The 20,071-nt window shown below is 38.5% G+C and overlaps 1 protein-coding gene across 1 annotated transcript in view; it reads right to left on the bottom strand.

Moving 5' to 3' along the window:
* Positions 1-1,166: 1,166 nt before the first annotated feature.
* The window catches only part of LOC129761883 (adenylosuccinate synthetase), a 39,481-nt gene continuing 20,576 nt past the window's right edge, over positions 1,167-20,071 (bottom strand). Inside the window, exons 2-8 of the mRNA XM_055759713.1 lie at positions 15,718-15,820; positions 8,410-8,689; positions 8,274-8,348; positions 7,812-7,942; positions 7,584-7,738; positions 7,329-7,513; positions 1,167-2,264 (exon numbers count right to left, since the gene is read on the bottom strand). Of these exons, the coding sequence (XP_055615688.1) occupies positions 2,021-2,264; positions 7,329-7,513; positions 7,584-7,738; positions 7,812-7,942; positions 8,274-8,348; positions 8,410-8,689; positions 15,718-15,820 (1,173 nt within the window). The 3' untranslated portion in view covers positions 1,167-2,020. The remainder of the gene's footprint in view (positions 2,265-7,328; positions 7,514-7,583; positions 7,739-7,811; positions 7,943-8,273; positions 8,349-8,409; positions 8,690-15,717; positions 15,821-20,071) is intronic.

The following is a 20,071-nucleotide window of genomic DNA, read 5'->3' as shown; positions in this document are numbered from 1 at the left end:
ACCTGAATAGGGTCGGGAGATTCAATGGTTGGACGGAATTTGAAAAGAAGAAGAAAAGGCGTTGAGAGGAAAAAATTCGGGGAATCTTTGCGAAGATCTGTTCACGGACGGACGCAGTTGCTATTACTGCAAAATTTAACTAAAAGTTATCCCTAAATATAAAAGGGTTTACGTCCTCCGTTTGTGAACTAGCCACGTAAAAAGGCTAGTTCACAATTGAATTCCAGTGGTTTCGGTAGAATATTTACCGTGAGTGTTCGCGAACTGATAAGTGCGAACGAACTAGCATAATTGACTCTCTGACAGATAAGAGACACCGGCCATCCTCACATCCGGCCGTGCTACGTGCTACGAAGCCGTCCCGTTCCCGTCACCGCCTGTTCCAGCCATCGAAGGAGTACCGGAAGTGCACCAACGCAGCGAACGTCCGCAACAAAACCGGTGAACTCAAGCCATTCAAAAAATGCAGAAAAATTGTAATAAAACAAAAATTACATATATAAAAATCAATTTATTTTTAAAGTGTAAAGAGACGAATGAACTCTCAGAGTTTAAAGTCTCTCTAATTCAATACCTTCCTTCCTTCCTTAAAGTGTAAATTGTGTGGCCATCCAAACCGCGGTATTTTGTTGTTCTTCGATTAATAGGTTATCGTAGTGAATCTTGTTTTCCGCCATTATACAGTGAATATTGTAATTGTAATCGTGCCTTTCTACCATTGTGTCCACCATTTTGTTGTGTTCCGCGTCGCGAGTAATTGTTTGTAGTTCCCCCAGCGATTCCTCAACAGACGACCCAAACTGCGTTGAAAGAACCAGCTTAAACAAAAGTAATTAACTATCAACCAGCATTCAATTAATGGATCCGCGAAGCTACTGCGAATTAACGAATTGGAAAACAAGGATTCTTCCGAATAATGACATACTATATACGAATCTATATTAGACCCAACAGTACAACGAGCATCGAAATTTAATCTAAGTACTCTCAAAAACAGCGAAAGTAATACTATACTAATAATTCCACAGGGTGAAGTACGCTGGATTCTGTTTTTACACGACTATTTTACGTGATTTTTACGCGTCAATCGGGTAGGAAAAATGTTTCAGTGTAATACCATATAGGGCAAAGAATGTGATATTGCACCTAGATATAGAAATAGAATCTTAAACTAATTAACCTAGTTTATTTTACAATACGCATCAACATAAAGCACGCTCGACTTGCATTATCTTGAAATGATGAATAGTAGAACAAAAATTTCACTAGCTGGTTTTTTTTTGCCTGGTAATAACAAAAAACGACAAATGCTTTCATTTGTCCAAGATACTTCCAAGCACGACATTCCATTCGTCAACCGTGGAAAACCAAGATTTTTTCAGTATGTGTATTATCATCTGTTGTCAGCTTGCAAACAAAGAGCGGCTTAATAGCATTTTGAATATGTGTACAGTTCTGTTTTTCATCAATATACAACCTAGCTAAATAGTAATTCTTAACATTCTGTTCTCGGTCGATTATATTTACCTCAGGGCCTCAATACTAGGCTATTTTTTATTTCATTTGTGCGATAACACTGTACTGTACAGTTAATTAAGTATTTGTCCAATCATAATAACAGCTTGCGCTGTTACCATCAACACAACAGTAGTAACGATTTAGGTCGTATCATCGAGAAAAGTTAATGTAAGTTTCAAAAAATGTACAATTATTATACTACACATAATTGAGGGGGATATTTTTAAAACCGGCATCTGACCTGTTTAATTGTTTCGAAAGCTGATATTGTGTTCCATTAGAATTTGGTGTTCAAAAGTTCGCTTCCTTTGTAATAATTAACACTAGTGTATAAGATCATCTATGGCTACGCTACTTCCATATGTAGCGGCTAGGATTATTCCGGCTCTCAAGTAATACAACTCAACTCTGTCCCGTCTGCTAATAAATCCCCAGAATTACCACAAAGCGTATTGTAACAAAAAAGACACATACATCATTATCATGTCATCTCTTCTCAGTATTAGTCCCTCACGTTGATAATCGATTCGCGACCCTTACCAACACCAATCCACCTCACCGGTATGCCCAAGTTTTTCTCGATTAACCGGACGTAGTCTTGTGCCTCCGGTGGAAGCTCGCTGAATTCGCGCACGTTCTCCGTCGACTTGAGCCAACCGGGCACCGTGATGTAATTGACTTCGACCTGTCCAAGGTCGCTGATCGAGCCCGGGAAGTAGTCGATTAGTTCGCCGTTCAGGTTGTAACTAATAGGGAAAAAGATCGACCGGATTATTTGCGCATTCAAACAAAGGGAAAATAGTTTCGGTACATTTTTTTCAACATTGTGACGTGTTCTTATCTGATTGATTGAGGGTATTTGCGGTTAGACTTTTTTGAGAACTCAACTGCGCCTGAAAGAATCGCACCACAATGTTACAATTGACGAATTTTATGTCAACTCGACTGGCCATTGGCAGCACCATCTCAGACTGCTGTGAAATGTTGTGGGTGTAAAGATATTTGAGGTCATTTAACCCTTAGCGAACGAATGCCGTCACACTCGCGACATTGCAAATATTCTAAAAAATTGAATGCCGCCATACATGCGGCATTTCGTTATATTTCAGGAATTCTGTTAGGCTATGCCTTTTTATGCATGCAACGTGATCTGGAGCAAATTAATACATTACATACACACATCTATCCCTTTATTTCAACTCCCATTATTTTTCTGAAATTTTCATTTCATTATCCTTTTGTAATCCAATAAAATCCAATCAAGCGACATTAATTATGTACCTTTTCTCGCTATGGAAATAAAGCACCGAATTTATTGAAATCCGTCGAAAAATGCGCTCTTTCGTTAAAGGTTGAGCATCTTTTATCAAAAAAGCAATCTACAAAAAATGTTTCACAAAAATTCCTAACTATGAAACTAAAAAACCTAAAAATTGAGGTCTAAGATAGAAATACAGAGCGGACTGGATTATATACAGTCTTCGACAGTGATGGGAAAAAATCGCCTCGAGCGTTCGATGAATAGGTATATATATATATTAGAGTGCCAATGGATGTATGGGAAAAAAGTTACCCTCGAATTTTCTAAGCGAACTTGATTAAAAATGTTGATTCCCACGAAAAACTGCCCTATGCAAAATATCAGCTCAATCGGACTTCATTTACTAGTGTCGAACAGCGGTCAAAGTTTGAGTTTTTTGAAAACCGAAAAGTCGCACAAGGTGGGAGTAAAACAAATCGGGTTTTTCGAAAAACAAAATTTTGATGCCAAATGTCTTCAAATTGCATCGACACTCTGGGACACTTTGGTATTATTTTTTTTTTGAAAACCCCGATTTCCTTTGCTCCCCTCTTGGGTGATTTTTCGATTTTCAGAAAAATTAAATTTTGAGATCTGCGACAATAGTAAATGTAGTCCGTATGAGTCAATATTTTGCAGAGGGTATTTTATCGTGCAAATCAACAGTTCGGAGGGAGTCCCGTATGAAAAATATGATGATTTTCATTGGCCCCCTAAACCATACGTTTTGCATTGTATACCGAAAAAACGACAAAGTCCCAGAGTGTCGATTTTTGACAAAAAAAAAATCGGGATGACAGTAGATCTCGACGTTTCATGCAATTTAAAGACATTTGGCACCAAATTTTTTTTTCCAAAACCCCGATTTCCTTTCTCCCCCCTTGTGCGATTTTTCGGTTTTCAAAAAACTCAAACTTTGACCGCTGTTCGACACTAGTAAATGAAGTCCGATTGAGCTGATATTTTGCATAAGGTAGTTTTTCGTGGGAATCAATACATTTTTAATCCCTTTGAAATTTGAATTTTTTAGTTCCCTTTGAAAATTCGAAATGGCCATTTTCATTGGCACTGTATATGTTTCGTCATGCTTACACATAGAGAAGACTATAAACGGAGAGCTGCCAAAATCTCACAAAAGCGATATGGCAGTGGAATCATTACTGTCTACACTCCCAAAGCTTTGCTCATACGATTGAAGGTTTATCGTGAGGGCACGCTACAAACGACTAATCTCAGCTGGTGAAGCTAGGGATCAGATATTGTTCGGACTGTTTACTACTGACGAACATCTATGATCTGAGCATTACATCGCTCTAATTTTCAGTTGCCGAAACTAGTGCGGTTTTGCTTCACACCCGTCTCCCGTCAAACTTACAAAGACGCACTCGGAGAGTCAATTTTACATTCGTTAACATTCGGGTTATGGTAAGCTAAACTGAGCGGAGAGGCGAGATGTAGTGAGAATCGTATATTGTAGAAACACTTGCCTCCGTGGAGCAAATTACTGCTGCGATTTGCACACAAACCGAGTGAAAAGAGTCTTACGGTTCTCCTAACTATATCCGTTGATACGATCTATTAATAAACTCAGAGTAACTAAAAGAAAATCATTCTGTAGGGAAGGAAGAGGAGTCATAGTTGATCGTAACTTGTACAGATCGCGCTCTGTGCAGTTTGCGATTAATCATGATTCGAAGACTCTTCGATTTCCTTTCACTATCTCTATATATATAAAAATGTTCTGCTCGTTTGTGTACGTATCAAAAACTCGGAAAGTACGAAACCGATTGAGCACAAAGTTGTACACAATATACAATCCACTTCAAGGAGTGTTGTTACGGCATAAAAAAAAATGAAAATTGGAAGAAAAACGATTTTATATATTACCAGAGTACGTTTCTGAAATTGAGTTTCTAATGAAAATCGACTATTCAGCAATGAATATATGTTCTATGTGATAGTGAATTCTATGTGAATGAATATATATATATATATGTGAATGAATATATATATATATATATGTGTATATAAATGTTCTGTTCGTTTGTGTATGCGTCAAAAACTCGAAAAGTACGGAACCGATTGAGCTCAAACTGTGATACAATATACAAAACAAACAAACACATCTAGGATTGTTGTTACAACATAAAAAATGAAAAATTAAACTCAACCATGCAACCACAATGTGCCACAGCAAAGCGTCGCAGGGTACAGCTAGTATATAATAAAATCCTGTATATAATCGAGTTAAAAAATATTACTGGGGAAATCGGCATTGCGAATTCATACAAATCGGGCGTATTTTTGTTCCGATTGAAATGTGTTTCCCTAACACAGACTTCAAAACCGAGGTTTCTGGGGAAATCGGCTCTGCAAATAAATGCAAACTGCGAGTACTTTTGTCCTCGCTTGCCTTTGTGCAGAGTGGAATATGTCTATCCTAACATGATCTTCTAAACTTAGGAACCTGGGAAAATCGTGCAGACACTAGAAGCGAATGAATTTCCCAGTTTCAAGCAAATTCGAGATTCGAGAAGTATGTACACTTTTGGGATGTAAACTTCAGAGGGAAATGTAAAATAAAATAATCATTTGATAATTTTTTTTTGTCTTTATTGGAAAGATTTTCAGCCTTAGGCTGGTTCATCAAATGTTTGATAATTCTTCCGTACATATATTTTGTTCTAGTCACCATACCAAACGTAAAAGGTCCGTCATTAAATTTACTTGTAACGAAGAACAATCAATCACAATAAATGAATTGACTTTACATGGCATTTGTTCATTTTTTTCACTCACAGAGCAAATATATTGAACTCAATTGAATTTGGAAACTGTTTCATTCAATCAAGAATTTAATCAATACAAACGAATTATTGCTAAGCTAAGGTAGTTCCACGTCAACCTTGCGGTTATGTCATAGATATAACCCACCAATTTTTTTTTTCAATTTCGCTGCAATATTATTTTAAACAATTCCTGGTGAATCATCAACTAGAATCTATCAAAATCACGATGTTTACTCCACTGTACTCATAATAGCCAATTCACTTTCACTTTAATGTTGAAAACATTTATTTTCCCTTGAATTAAGTTATATTTGAAATATAAAAAATTCTTTTCGGACTATATATAATCGAGTCTAAAATGGTATATAATCTAATCATATATAATCGAGTCAGTATACATTCGAGTCTGATCTATATAGGGAATAGTTTTAATTTTTATAAAAGAATTTAAAGAAAACAAAAAAAAGTACGCTGATAAAACAGTTATTCTAAAGATGGAAATTATTTTTTCTCAAAAACGTATTGTTTAAACATTGAAAAAAATATATATGAAAGGCTCATACAATTATCAACAAGCCATCCATACATCGGAAGATGGGCACTTTCACAGGGAAAAAGTTTTTCTAACGACAACTTTTTCATGTTTTCTTTGAAAAAAAATTATGGTATAGACCATAAAACCATTTGGAACCATTTGCAGAAGATTGGATTCCAAAAAAAAGCTGGATGTATGGGTGCCACACGTGTTGACGCAAATTAATCTTTTAGACCGAATCAACGCCTGCGATGCACTGCTGAAACGAAACGAACTCGACCCATTTTTGAAGAAGATGGTGACTGGTGATGAAGAGTGGATCACGTACGACAACCTAAAGTGAAAAAAGTCGTGGTCGAAGCGCGGTGAGCCGGCCCAAACCATCACCAAGCCCGGATTGACGGCCAGGAAGGTTTTGCTGTGTGTTTGGTGGGATTGGAAGGTAATCATCCACTATGAGCTGCTCAACTATATCCAGACCCTCAACTCGGTTCTCTACTGTGAGCAGCTTGACCGTTTGAAGCAGGCGATTGACCAGAAGCGGCCAGAAATGATAGGAATGGTGTTGTTTTCCACCAGGACAACGTTCGGCCTCACACATCTTTGATGACCCGCCAGAAGCTACGGGACCCGCCCCAACCCTATATATGATACTTTTGTTCCTGAAAAAATAATGTTTTACTCGTAACATTTTTATGTGTGAATTCTCGCGTTTGACATGTTCTTGACGTGTTTCTAAATAGAAAAAAGTTCGCAGAATATGTCAATCGCGATCATTTACACACTAAAATGTAACGAGTTAAACATTGATAGTAGTTTTTCAAAGAATTCTTTTTTGAAAATTTCAAGTATACAAAGTTGTTTAAATGATCAATGTCTTCACACCCACAACGTTCCACTGCCATCTGAGATGTTGCTGCCAATGGTCGGTCGAGTTGGCATGAAATTCGTCAGCTGTTTGTCCCTTCAAAACGATATTGAGAAACGTCATTTCGCTTAAAAGAATTGTCCCAGTGTTTTAGTAATTGAGCAAAAACTATACCAAGGGTTGTCAAATCCCAATCAGTGCGATATATTCTACCCGTTAATTGAAAAAAATAAAGCATAAGCTTTATTGATGAAATATTCAAAGAATTTCGGCATTCAGAAACATTGTCGAATAACTGTTACACCATTCAATCCTCACCTCACAGCCACCTTGATTTCCTTGAGCGTATCCAAAATGTCCAGCTTGGTTAGACAGATCGATGTGTAGCCGTTCACTATGGCCGTGTACCGCAGCAGAGCCAAATCTAGCCAGCCACATCTGCGCACTCGCTGGGTGGTAACACCGATCTCACCGCCACGCTTTTGCAGCAGTGAGCCAATTTCCTGAAAGAAACAAACATTTCAAATTCCTGCTATGCGGGTATAATCAACTTTAAGACGAAGTGCTCCTTACATCGTGCAGCTCAGTTGGAAACGGTCCATCACCAACACGAGTGGTGTAGGCCTTCACCACGCCAATAACTTCGCCGATGGTTTGTGGAGGCAAACCCAAACCAGTAAGCACCCCACCGATACTGCAATTGCTGCTGGTTACGTATGGATAGGTACCTACAATAAGAGATCGAATGATCGGTGTTAAATCAAGACGATCCGCCCAGCAATAGGGGTTCAACCAAACTACCAAAATCAATATCTAACATAGCAGCATTGGCACCCTCCACCAGGACAGTTTTGTGTTCCTTGAGGGACGTATGCAAGAAGGAAACCGTATCACGTACTAGTGGCCGCAAACGTTCGGCATACTCGCGGTATCTGTGGAAGAATCGTTTCGTAACGACGAATTAGTTTGTGTCTTTTTGCAGTCAGTCACACACACAGTAGCGATGCCCACAGTGGGTAGCGTATGAAAAACAGGAGCACCGCCATGTAACCCCTTCTTTCTGAAATAATTTATGCATTTATTCAGAGTCAGGTGCTCCTTCAACATTTTTATTTATTCATTTTACAGTCTACTCGATAGTGCGAGTCGACTTTTTTCAACCTAGAAAAGTCGAACAAAGAGAAAAGCAAATGTTGGAGTGAAAGAACCGCAGTGTAGTTACAATGGAAAATGTTTTCGTCAATTAGACAAGTACACACTAACCTGGCCAGTTCAGCAGCGATGTCGACGTCGAAACTGGGGAAAAGACGTTTGTACATATTCACAAGAGACTCGAATCTAAAAGTGTAAAATAAAGATTTAAAAAATCGAAAAAAAATTATGCCTTTCAGACACATACTTCTCACTGAAGATCTTGAAATCTCCGAGCAAATCGGAAACCCTGATCCCATTGCGAGTGGCTTTGCTCGAGTAACACGGACCGATGCCTTTCTTGGTGGTACCCAGCGATTTGCCTCCCTTCTCGGCCTCCTGCAGACCATCGACCTGCTGGTGCAAATCGAACACCAGATGGGCGCGATTGGAAATGATCAACCGGTTCTCCCAGTTGGTGAGTCCTTTCGCCTCATTTTTTGCCAGCTCCTCGAACAGTCCGGGAAGGTGGATAACCACACCGTTACCTGCAAAACAAAATTGGAGAAGAATTCAGCTACTGTTAGTATGATTTTGCTCTGCCAGAAATGTACAATTATATTTTCAAATTGAACCGGGAGGAGACAACTACTTTGCCTATCCATACGAACAAGATCATCTATTATAGCTCAGATAAAAGTGATGTTCATCTCTTAATTATTTTGTTGACAGGGCTGGTCCCCTGCCAAAATATGTCAATTATTATTTCTGTAACGCGTTGAGTTATCCCAGATTCAGAATCATATTTGAGACTTACATCATTGCCCAAGCAATAGTTCACAATGTAGGATTGACACATTGTAAGCTATTGAGAGAAGACTCTCTTCAGAAACAATATGATGATCTATTGTGCAAAGGAAGTAAACAATTTTCACACGTTCAGGATGTTGGAATATCGATTACCTCTAGCGAGGACTCGTCGTTATTCGAATTACGTCCATCCAAAACAGAAAATTTTAATGAAGTGTCTGCGAAATTGCACCCTTGGGCATATTTTCCGCAGTCCGCTGTCAGAGCTTTCTTCATTATTTTTAGGATGGCCAAAGCTCTTCGCGAAAAATGCTGTAAAATCTCAACGAAACTGTCCAAACCGTTGAAACCATTCCCCAAATGGAGAACTTTCCAGGTCTTTCCCAAGTTGAGGGAATAAATAAAAAGATGTGAAATCGAGCTATTTTACACTGTTACAGACTCTACAGTCTCTACAGTCTTGTACTGTGTAAAGGCACTTCATATGAAGTGCGCTCAAAGGCGAGACGATCAAAATCTGGTCGAAGAAAAACACGACTTTTTTGTTTAAATAATCGTATTTTTAAGCAGTTCAATCAACATAATATATAAAAAAAACTAGCTGACCCGACGAACTTCGTCCCGCCCAAAATTATTTTTTTGATATGAATTCCAGGTTTACTTACCGAGCGAACGTTCGTGGGTTCAATCGCAGAACTCTACATTGATTGATCTTTACAATTTCCATTTACTATAAATTTCCTATTACTTCCACCAAAACTCATCACTATAATATGGATTTATTTTCAAACATGATTTTCGCTCAAGATTCCTGACTCACTTGCAAATAACATGTTTCTCCGGTGCATGGAATACATGTTTGATACAGAAAAGTAAATTTTTATTCATATTTTTTTATTTTTCACCGGAGAATAATTTTCGCTTCACACTAACGGAACAAGAAACTTAATTCCGCAAACGCGAAATCCAACTGGGCTAACAACAATGTCATAGTGGAACTAATGAGAATTAATTTTTTTTCAAACTTTCTCTCGAAGCATTTCAAAGATTTCTAAACTTTTTCTCACCATAACATTGATCTACGGCAATGACGAATACAACAAAACAAAGACAGCTCAATTCGTACCAATGCCGAATATATTCACGTCCAAAACACTCAAATACGGCGAATTTCAGCCTGTCTTGTATTGATAACCCGCGGCTTACAGAGACAAGGCTAGCTACTCCGGATCAGTCATTTTTTAGTGACGTCATCTGAGTCGTTGAAGTAAACAATGTGTTCTTATTTTTTATTTTTCGTGCTTTGTAAGTTTGTGCGTTGATAATATAGTTGATTATATTTAACACCATGAATAATTTGATAAAACATTTATCCACGAAGAACATAATTGTCGGTTTTTCGGAAAGCGAAAGAAAAGGGCCAAAAAAGCCCGATAATGTCATTTCCATAATTTATACACCCGCTCACAGCGCATTGAACCATTTTCGATTTTTCATTTCAGGAACATTTACGCGTAAGTCGGAAAACAAAATACAACTGGCGACTGTTTACACTGACGAATCAGATGACGTCATCAAAAAAAAAATGATTACTCGCTAAAGAACTAGCCTTGTCTCTGTAAGCCGTGTTGATAACCTACTGCTCAAGCGAGAGTCGATAATAAAGATGTGCCATCCGCTCATGAGCTGTTCATCCGAATCGCTTCATCAAAGTGAGCGGATTCGGATCGGTTCGCAATCGAAAAAACGCAGCTGTTCAGCTCACATTGGAGCTGCTGAGCTGCTGAGCTGCTGAGTTGTTGAGCTGACGAGCTGCTGAGCTGCTGAGCTGCTAAGCTGTTGAGCTGATGAGCTGCTGAGCTGCTGAGCTCATGATCTATGGAGCGGTAGAGCTGCAGATAGTGTCAGTTGTGAGATGCGAAAGAATTATCTATCTCCCGCTCTTCGTGATATGACGTCAGTTTGTTTTCGTTTGTCTCTCTTCTTTCTATCGCTTTAGCATAGATGCCAGATAGGAAAAGTTTTTTACGTGGGACTACGTCTAACCGGAATATATGGGGGGTAAAATGAAAACATAAACATTGAACATGCAGGAAAAAATGCAAGATTTCGAATGCTTATAACTCGAACATTTTCTACTGGATCGGAAAGATGTTTGCATCAATTGATAGGGAATATTTCTACGCATCTATCGCAATTAATAAAATGTAATTTTTCATTAGATAAATAATTGAATAACTGTAAAATGTTAAGCGTTATCTAAACGCCCTAACTGCCTCGTTTTGATTGGCCCGATTTACGGTTTCCCCAACACAGACTTCAAAACCAAGCAGCGTTGGGGAAATCGGAATTGAAAATACATGAAAGTAGGGGGACTTTTGTTCTCTCCGAAATATGTTCCCTAACACAAACTTCAAAACCAAGCAGCATTGGCGAAATCGACATTGCAAATACATGAAAGTAGGGGCAGCTTTTGTTCCCACCGAAATGCGTTTCCCTAACGCAGACTTCAAGTCCAAGGAGCGTGGGAAAGTTAGCATTGCAAATACATGCAATTCGGGGGCATTTTTGTTCCGACTGAAATGTGTTTCCCTACCACAGACTTCAAATCCATGGAGCGAGGGAAAATTGGCATTGCTAATACATGCAAGTCGAGGGCAATTTGTTCCGACTAAAATATGTTTCCCCAACACAGGCTTCAGAAACAAGGTGTCCAGGGAAATTGGGATTGCAAGTTCATGCAGGTCGGGAGTATTTTTGTTCCGACTGAAATCTGATTACCTATAAAGACTTCTAAACCAAGGTGTCTGGGGAAATCGCCATTGCAAATACATGCAAACTGCAATCAATACATACAAATGGTTACTAAGCTAAGATAGTCCCACGTCAACCTTGCGGTTATATCATAGATATAACCCACCCATTTTTTTTAATTTGAAAATATTAAATCGCTCGTTTTTTGATTATATTTTCCATACAACACATTACAAAATGGAAAACATTATTACATCAATAATTGTTTGCAAATGAAATCAATATATTATATTTTATTGAAACATGACTGTGGAGGCCAGCCGAGTGTCGTCTTTAGAGAACCCCTATTGAACTGACAGGAGCCAACATATCGAGTATCCCACTGACATTTTCCCTTTGTTTTCACATAAATTGGGTATCCCACAGTTCTGCTTGAGATTTTGCTAACGATCCTAGCATCAATCATAGCACCCGGCTGGTAGAGGCCGTTGAGACACAAAAAATTATTTTCGCGTGCTAAATCAAAACAACTCAAAAATCACCCGGCATCAATGCTGATGATTGATTGGTAATGGTTTGATAGTGGTAACAGACTTCCGTGTGGAAAAACAGACTTTTATAATATGTACAACAAATTCTACAATCTTCACATTTGCTAATATGATAGAGATAGAGTGTGGCTGTCTCTTTGTGACCCTTGTCATCGCGAATAAATATTTCTCGTTACGCCTATTAGTGGAAACCTTTATATATATATATCTTTGCGAGTGTGGATGCAAAAAAAAGTTCATCTTGGTAGTTTTATCTAAGACCGTCGTTTCGGGCTACATTTCGAAAGAAAATAAGAAAAAGAAAGGAAAGGAAAGAAGGAAATATGAGAAATATGAATATGAGAAAAACCAAACATCTTGAATATTCATATTTTTAAACGGTTTAGTTATTCCGTTGTTAAAATTCAGCATCTTCTAAGTTGGATTTCAGCAATCAGTATTTGTTGTATATTATACTAGTTGACCCGGCAAACGTTGTTCTGCCATATGAATAATTTTTAGAGACTATATTTGTTGGGTAAAAAAATAACGAATATATTTTAAGAGAGTTTGTATGTTATCGTTCAAGTGTGTAAAATAATCTGATTGATGATTTTCACTGCTAAATATACATATGAGTAGTCGATTTTTTTTTCGAATTTTCCCATTTAACTTAATACCCTTCAAAGTATCAAAGTAAAATTATTTCATTATATTCACAATAACGACACATTAATCTCAATGTCATCAAAATTAATTCCAATTAAAGAAATTACCTTCAATTGAACCAATTTTTCATTATAGAAAAAAATCGCAATCATTTTTTTCTATCTCACTTTTCACTGCAGTAATGTGTAACGCATGTTTTCGAATTTTCCTTTTTATCTTGATTTTCCTCCAAAGTATTATGTCATTCTAATTTGAGTGAAGACAAACTTAACGATATATAGACGACACCAATCTGATCAGTCGTTCTCCTGTGATGATGAGTTATACGTACGTGGGAAAAACCTTGTTTCATATATAAAGATTATTAGAATTCATATCAGTCTTAATTTGTATCTAATTACAAATACAATTCGTTTATTTTGCATTTCTGTCTAATCAGAAAACATGCACTTCACAGTGTCCCTTTGTAGTTACGTTTCAGATGCAATTGTGTGAACAACCGCAAAATTCAACTGAGCTGAAGAGCTGTTCCAAATGATCAGCTTACTTGTATGAGCTGAACGGCTCTGAGCCGCTCATCATGATGAGCTGATTTGCCCATCTCTAGTCGATAAATATGAAACAACACTATCAATGAACACCAGTGGAATGAACATCAACATCAGCTTGCCATGAAGTTCATTTTTCATTTGCATCTTCATTTTCGTCATGATATTCGTAACGTAGAAATTGAAGATCATTGCGTGTTAGTGAAAATAAAAGCATAAAATTCAACGTCAGCCAATTGAGAGTGAAATCGAATAGTGGTAAAACATGTCCATTCATCACTCAAAATTCTTGTTTTTGGTGACATCGGCAATAGAATGTATACATAACTCTTGCTATGTTTTATGAATTTACTCCCAATGGACCGGAAATGGCATACACCTCCTATTATATGGGCAATCGGTGAGCGGAAAACGAACATGATCTTGCTTAACTTCCGGTTTAATGATACGCTCAACACCGAACAACAGTCAATGCTCAACGAAAACTAATGTTGGCTTTTCCGGATTCCTGGCCCTTTCTTTTATTCTAAATATGGAAATTAAATACGTTTTCAATAAAAATTCGCTGCAAGCGATGAAGATCAATTCAACTTTCGTGATAATCACATGAAATTATTGACACAAATGAAAGTGCCTGAATGCAGGCTTTCCGAAATTCGTTCATGCTGTTTTCTTTCAATATACCAGATAAAGTTCACGCGTCTCGACTCATGTGTTATACTCATTATGAGAGATATGGTGTTGAGTTCCAACTGAAGAGAATTCATGCGATACTGGGAAAAAGCTAATTCTTTCATTCGTGAATAAATTTTGATAATTTGTGGCACTGATTCGAACCATTCCTTTTTCGGGTTTTGCGCTTAGCAACCCATTTGGCCTTCCATTTTTATTAATATAGACAGAAGATATAGGAGTGCGTTATTTCGCCTGAAAATCCATTTCCACCTTTAATCAAAGATCAATTTCGTTAGCGCAAACATCGAATGGACCAACAACGCTTATCATATTGTAATTTTCGAACATATGGGAATTGAATTTTCCGAATTTTCCTTCAGCGCTTTTCGAAAATTTACCGATTTTTCTCTCCACTATTGTTTCTCTCATACAACTTGGCCTATAACTTTTCTCAGACCCTTTTCCGATTAATAAAATTATGGCTGGAAGATAGGTAAAATATTTCTCTATCGAATAACTTCGATAACTCTATTCGAATAACTTTTTTTGATTTTCCAAATTCTGTTTATTTTCCTATATTGACCCATGCTCACATTTCAGTCTATAACTATTCTCTGTCATGCTCAAGAAAAAAATTAATTATCTGGAAAGATGAATGATTCAATTCACTATCTAATGAGCATGATTGTGAAAGAAGTTACTTGATAAACAATCAATTTATTTCAATAGTATCAAAAACATTCATTATTCATGAAATCCAGCAAGTTGTTGAACAGAAAATTGCACGCAACAAAAACTTTTATCCGCTAACACACAAGTCCGTAAAAAAGGAACGCAAAAACGAGAAATCTCGTGAGCGGTCAGTAAAGTGTTAACAAAGAGATAGGAGAACTCCACCTTATTCGTGTTTGATCAGCTATGAGTTTCGAACATCAAACTCCAAACATTGAGTTTCTTTACAAAACTCAGCGGGTCAAAATGGCTATGGACACTTTCAAATGATAACTCCTGACTTCTCGATTTTCCGCTCATCACTCAACTCATGAGTTCAAGGGACAACTAGCGAAGTCAACCAGGCTTGCATGAATGAAGTCTAACGGTCTAATGGCACATCATCAGGTTTGTAATCAAGACCCAACTAACGTTTACATATCACGGAAAACAGTCATCAATTTCCATTATTTTCATTTATCCAGACTCAAAAACTTTTAACGATTGTCGTGTTTCTTCTAAATGCCCATAAATTATCGTAGGTTTAATCCATAGAGTACTATAAGCATACTATCATCGCTACGAAAAATCTGCCGATCAGATTCTGTTCCCTATAACGGACCGAAGGCACGCTCTCTGCTAATTTCTCCCTTCAGACTAAACTTGCTTAGTAAAACAAACATTTTTTTTTTTTGAGAGTTGCCTCGCTTGCAGCATAAAAAACAAACTTTTGCACTTTAACCTTGATTTGTCGACGGAAGTCGACAGGTCTATAACAGAAGTTGTCACGTCAAACTGTTTGCCCTTCCCAACAAACCTATTAGATCGATATACGGAGACAGAACTTTTGTAGAATAAAAATACAGAAATGCTACTCACCGATAACTGATTTGCATTTTTCATTGATTATACCACTGGGCAGCAGGTGGAAATCGAAAGCTTTGCCGTCCACCACAACAGTGTGTCCGGCGTTGTTTCCTCCCTAGAAAAAAAAAGATAAAGAATGAGACGTTATCTAAATTAATTTTACCACAAGAACAGATATAATACAGTAAAAATAAAACCAAATGGACGATCGGAAACTGTAAACAAAACCTGCCTGTCGTCAGCTGCCCAAACGGTGGTTTGTTGATTGGCACACAACCGGGCGCGCCAGAGCACTCAGAAGCAGAGCGAACAAAATAGCTGATATTCATAGTATTTTTGGCTCAGCGCCAGCCAGTAATGCTGATGCCCTCGCGCGCTCGCGATCGGCTGAGGGAGGAGGATGCCACCGCTGCGACAATGTCGACATTGACCAGGGAGTGTGCGGAAATGGGGCACATTCGTGCGAAGCGGAAAACAGAATTCCGATCAATGAAACATGAGCATGATGACGCACACCACCGCGAGTTGATAATGGGAAATATAGTCGTTCAAATTGTTGAGGCTGTGAATAATTGTATACACCGAAACTTGCAACTAGAATTGATTTATAAATGATCGAGTGGCTGGGAGATATTTGTGGTCGTGTTGTTTCACAGGGTTGGAGTATACAAGATTTGTAAAAAATGCACACCTTCCATAATTGGTTCGCTTCAAATTCACTAGTCCACCATCAAGTGTTGATGAATTCAGCCAGACGCTTAAAGTGGCCGTACACTGTTTGTTCGAAGGTCAAATATTTGACACTTTTTGACACATAAAGCTTGTTTTTTTCAAATTTTTATCTCGAAGGTATACGAGAACTACATTTTGTCTATTTTTTGAAAAAAAAAATAGACAAAATTTCTCATTTGGTACCCTATACAATATTTTTCATAGAGCTGATTATTTGGTTTGGGGCACTTTTTACTTCCTTACCCAGCATTGATCATTGGGCGTAACATTGATCTATGGGCGCAGACAAATACAACAAAATAAAGACGGCTCGAATCGGACCATTCCTTCCTTGAGTTTCGCGCTTGCCAACACATCCATTTTTATTTATATATTAGGTTGGGCAAAAAGTTATCCATTATTTTCTCGGTAGCTGGCTTTAGTGATCAGTATATCGCGTAATATCGATCATATTTTTCATATATGATCATCATTTCAAGTTTAAGCTCGTTACATTTCACACTAAAAACAAATCTGTTGTTTTTTGTTTGTTCCTTTCAGTTGTGATTTACAGGGTGTTAACAATGGAACTCAACAAAGTGAAAATTCGCTACATTTTACACTTTTTCTTTTATAAATGCGAAAATGCAAGCCAGGCCGCTGAAATTGTGAATGGTGTTTATGGGCCGATACTGCAACAGTAAAATACGTGCAATTTAATTTATTTTATAATTTTTTTTGCAGGCTTCCCTCACTTCTTAACTAGGCGAACCTAGCCAGAATATTCACCTGCCCTCGGGCTTCTGAATGCCAAAGGGCTCTGCGGAATTCACGTATAGACCATATTGAAGCGCCAGTTGTCGATGAACAATACAGGCCACGTTGTTGTGGCGCTCGGTGTAGGCTGCGTTGGCCAAAACGGGACAGCCTCCCATAATGTGCTCTATGTTTTCACCTGGTTGATGACACATCCGGTAAATGTCATCAACGTCTTGATGCCAGACGTACCGCCTGCAATTTCTCGTCAGCATTATCCTGTCCTGGATGGCTATCATGTCGACTTCTTCTACTAAAGAGAGTTCACCACGCGTTAACCACAGATTAGATGCGGCCTTGTCGACGTGTGGCCGGACCCGTTGATGGGGGGTGGGCCCTGTTCGCGCCCGATTCGACCGCTCCGGAATGACGTCATCGATGCACACATTGAGCGCATGCGCGGGGCAGATTTATTGAATCGCCGACAGCACTGCGCACCGAATTACATCGCTAGCGCCACACGTTCACTTTCACATAAAATGAAGTGGCGGTCGAGGAATGATTGTATTCAGTTTTTACGCGTTATACACACAACATCGTTAAATAAAACCTAGGAGAAAAGTACCAGTGTTTTTTGACTTCCATTCTGCACTCTTGCCTTCCGAGCAAACCTTCGCACCATCGATATCTGGCTAGTAGACTGCTGTGGAAACCATTGCCTGCCTTTTTCAAGGCGGAAGAAGAGTTTTATTTCCACGCAGTTGACCAGTCTTCCACTTATACAGTCCACTGCCTTGGCGCTGAGGAACGCGCCAACAGGCCCCATGCACTGCCTTCTGCAGATTGCAGTTGAGTTGGTACTCCGCTTGCTCCAAGTGCAGAGCGCTGTATCCTCTGTCAGCGGCGCAGACCGGCCTCTTCGAATGCTTTCCTTAAGGTCTTCTAGGTCAGTTTTGCTCCATTTGACTACATCAAATCTGAAGGTCAGCGGGGAACCGCGAATATGTTGATCGCGCGTACCTTGTTCCCCGCATTGAGGGAAGTCTTCAGGACACAGCTCACTCGACTCAAGAACTTGTCTCGCAGCTCCGTCTTGATGTTGGAGTGGCGAATCCCGGTGAGCTGTCGGAATCCAACATATTTATAGTTTTCGCCACGAACCATGTCTCTTATCAACTCTCCGTCATATACCTCGTAAACTCCGGATTCGGTAAGCTGCCCTTTCAGCAGATGGACACAGTAGCACTTGTCGAGACCGAACTCCATGCAGATTTCCCTGCTTATGTCTTCGACAACCCGGATAGCTACAGCTAGACGCTGACGTGAATCAGCGTAGCTCAAGGTCTATCCATGTAGAAAGTATGGGTCACTTCTTCGTAGCCGCCGTCCACATACCTTATCTTATAGCCATAACCATTTCTATTGAGCGTCCTACTGAGGGGGTTCAGTGCCAGACAAAACCAAAGCGGGCTGAAAGAGTCGCCTTGGAATATCCCCTTCTTTATCTGCAGAGTTCTAGACTGCAACACATTTTCCCCATCACTAAGGTGCAGAGAGGTGCTCCACTGCCTCATCGCATCCATTATTTTTATGTTTTTTGTGTTTATTTTATATTTTTCTTTTAGTGCAATACACTAAATAAAGACCTCTACTGTCAACAAATGGACCTTTTGAAACTAGCGATTAACCAGAACGTCCAGAATTGGCCAACAGAAGAGGTGTTGTGTTCCATTAGGACAACGCAAGACCACACAATTTCAAGAGATTGATTGGGATGTTTTGATGCAGTCCGGACCTGGCACCAAGCGATTTCCACCTTTTTCTCGCATTGCAAAATTGTATGATTGTATGACTCTATGATAGAGACATTATGGAACTACCTTTAGAATGGTAACAACCAACAAAACTGTGCATATTTGACACAAATCGGACAATCCGAAGCATACTAAAAACAGTTTTGAACATCACTCAAAATTAATGATTTTTCCCCCAACCTAATACATAGAAGATATACGAGTGTGTTCTTTCGCCTGAAAAACAATTTCAACTTTCTAACAAAGATTAATTTTGTTAGCGGAAACATCGAATGGACTAACAACGCTTATCTTGATGTAATTGTAGAACATGTGGGAATTCAATTTTACAAACTTTCCGACCTTCCTTCAGAGTTTTCCTCGAGTTGATCCTCGAAAATAAAAAAAATCCGGATTTCTTCAGCAAAATCGAGCGTTGGCTGACATTATGCTTTCAAATTTCATCATCATATCGACAATAGTATTGACCGTGTAAGGTCCGCTTTAGACTTAACACTGTGTTATTTTATTTCAACAATTAGCATATATGTCACACCTGATGTCTCACAACCTTAGGCAATCTTTGCGGAATCTTTAAGGTAAACTTTATCGAACTATATTAGGCAAACTGTAGCATCACTATATTCATTCATCGTAACCTTCAAACATTTGCCCCAATTATTTGATTTTATTGAATTTAATTAACCTCGGTCGAACTAACGCACCGACCGTGAACTTTCTTATGACTCTGTTACTGTCGTTTTCAGTACCAATGTTTTTCTTTATCCTTTACTGCCGTTCTACACATAGATGTCCCATGTTACTTTTTGACAATTTTTACTTTTCTTCTTAAAACGATGGTTTTATGCCTAATCTGCCGGAAACACGCAAAATTGTTTTCAGCTATTCAAAAAACAACATGAAGCTCAATTCCATGTTGATATTCTATATTCTAGGCATAACTGTCCCACCATGTATTTTTGGTAGATACATAATAAATAAATCGGTTCAAGTACAAGAATTTTATGTCACGCTTTCAGCAGGGCTAATGCACCCATTTTTGGCTTGAAAGAACGAACTAATTGTCAATCAAATGGAACAAGTTC

This window comes from Toxorhynchites rutilus, chromosome 1, assembly GCF_029784135.1.
Source record: "Toxorhynchites rutilus septentrionalis strain SRP chromosome 1, ASM2978413v1, whole genome shotgun sequence".
Lineage (NCBI taxonomy): Eukaryota > Metazoa > Arthropoda > Insecta > Diptera > Culicidae > Toxorhynchites > Toxorhynchites rutilus.
Note: the sequence above shows the minus strand (reverse complement) of the source record. Positions and strands in the feature narration are given on the sequence as shown.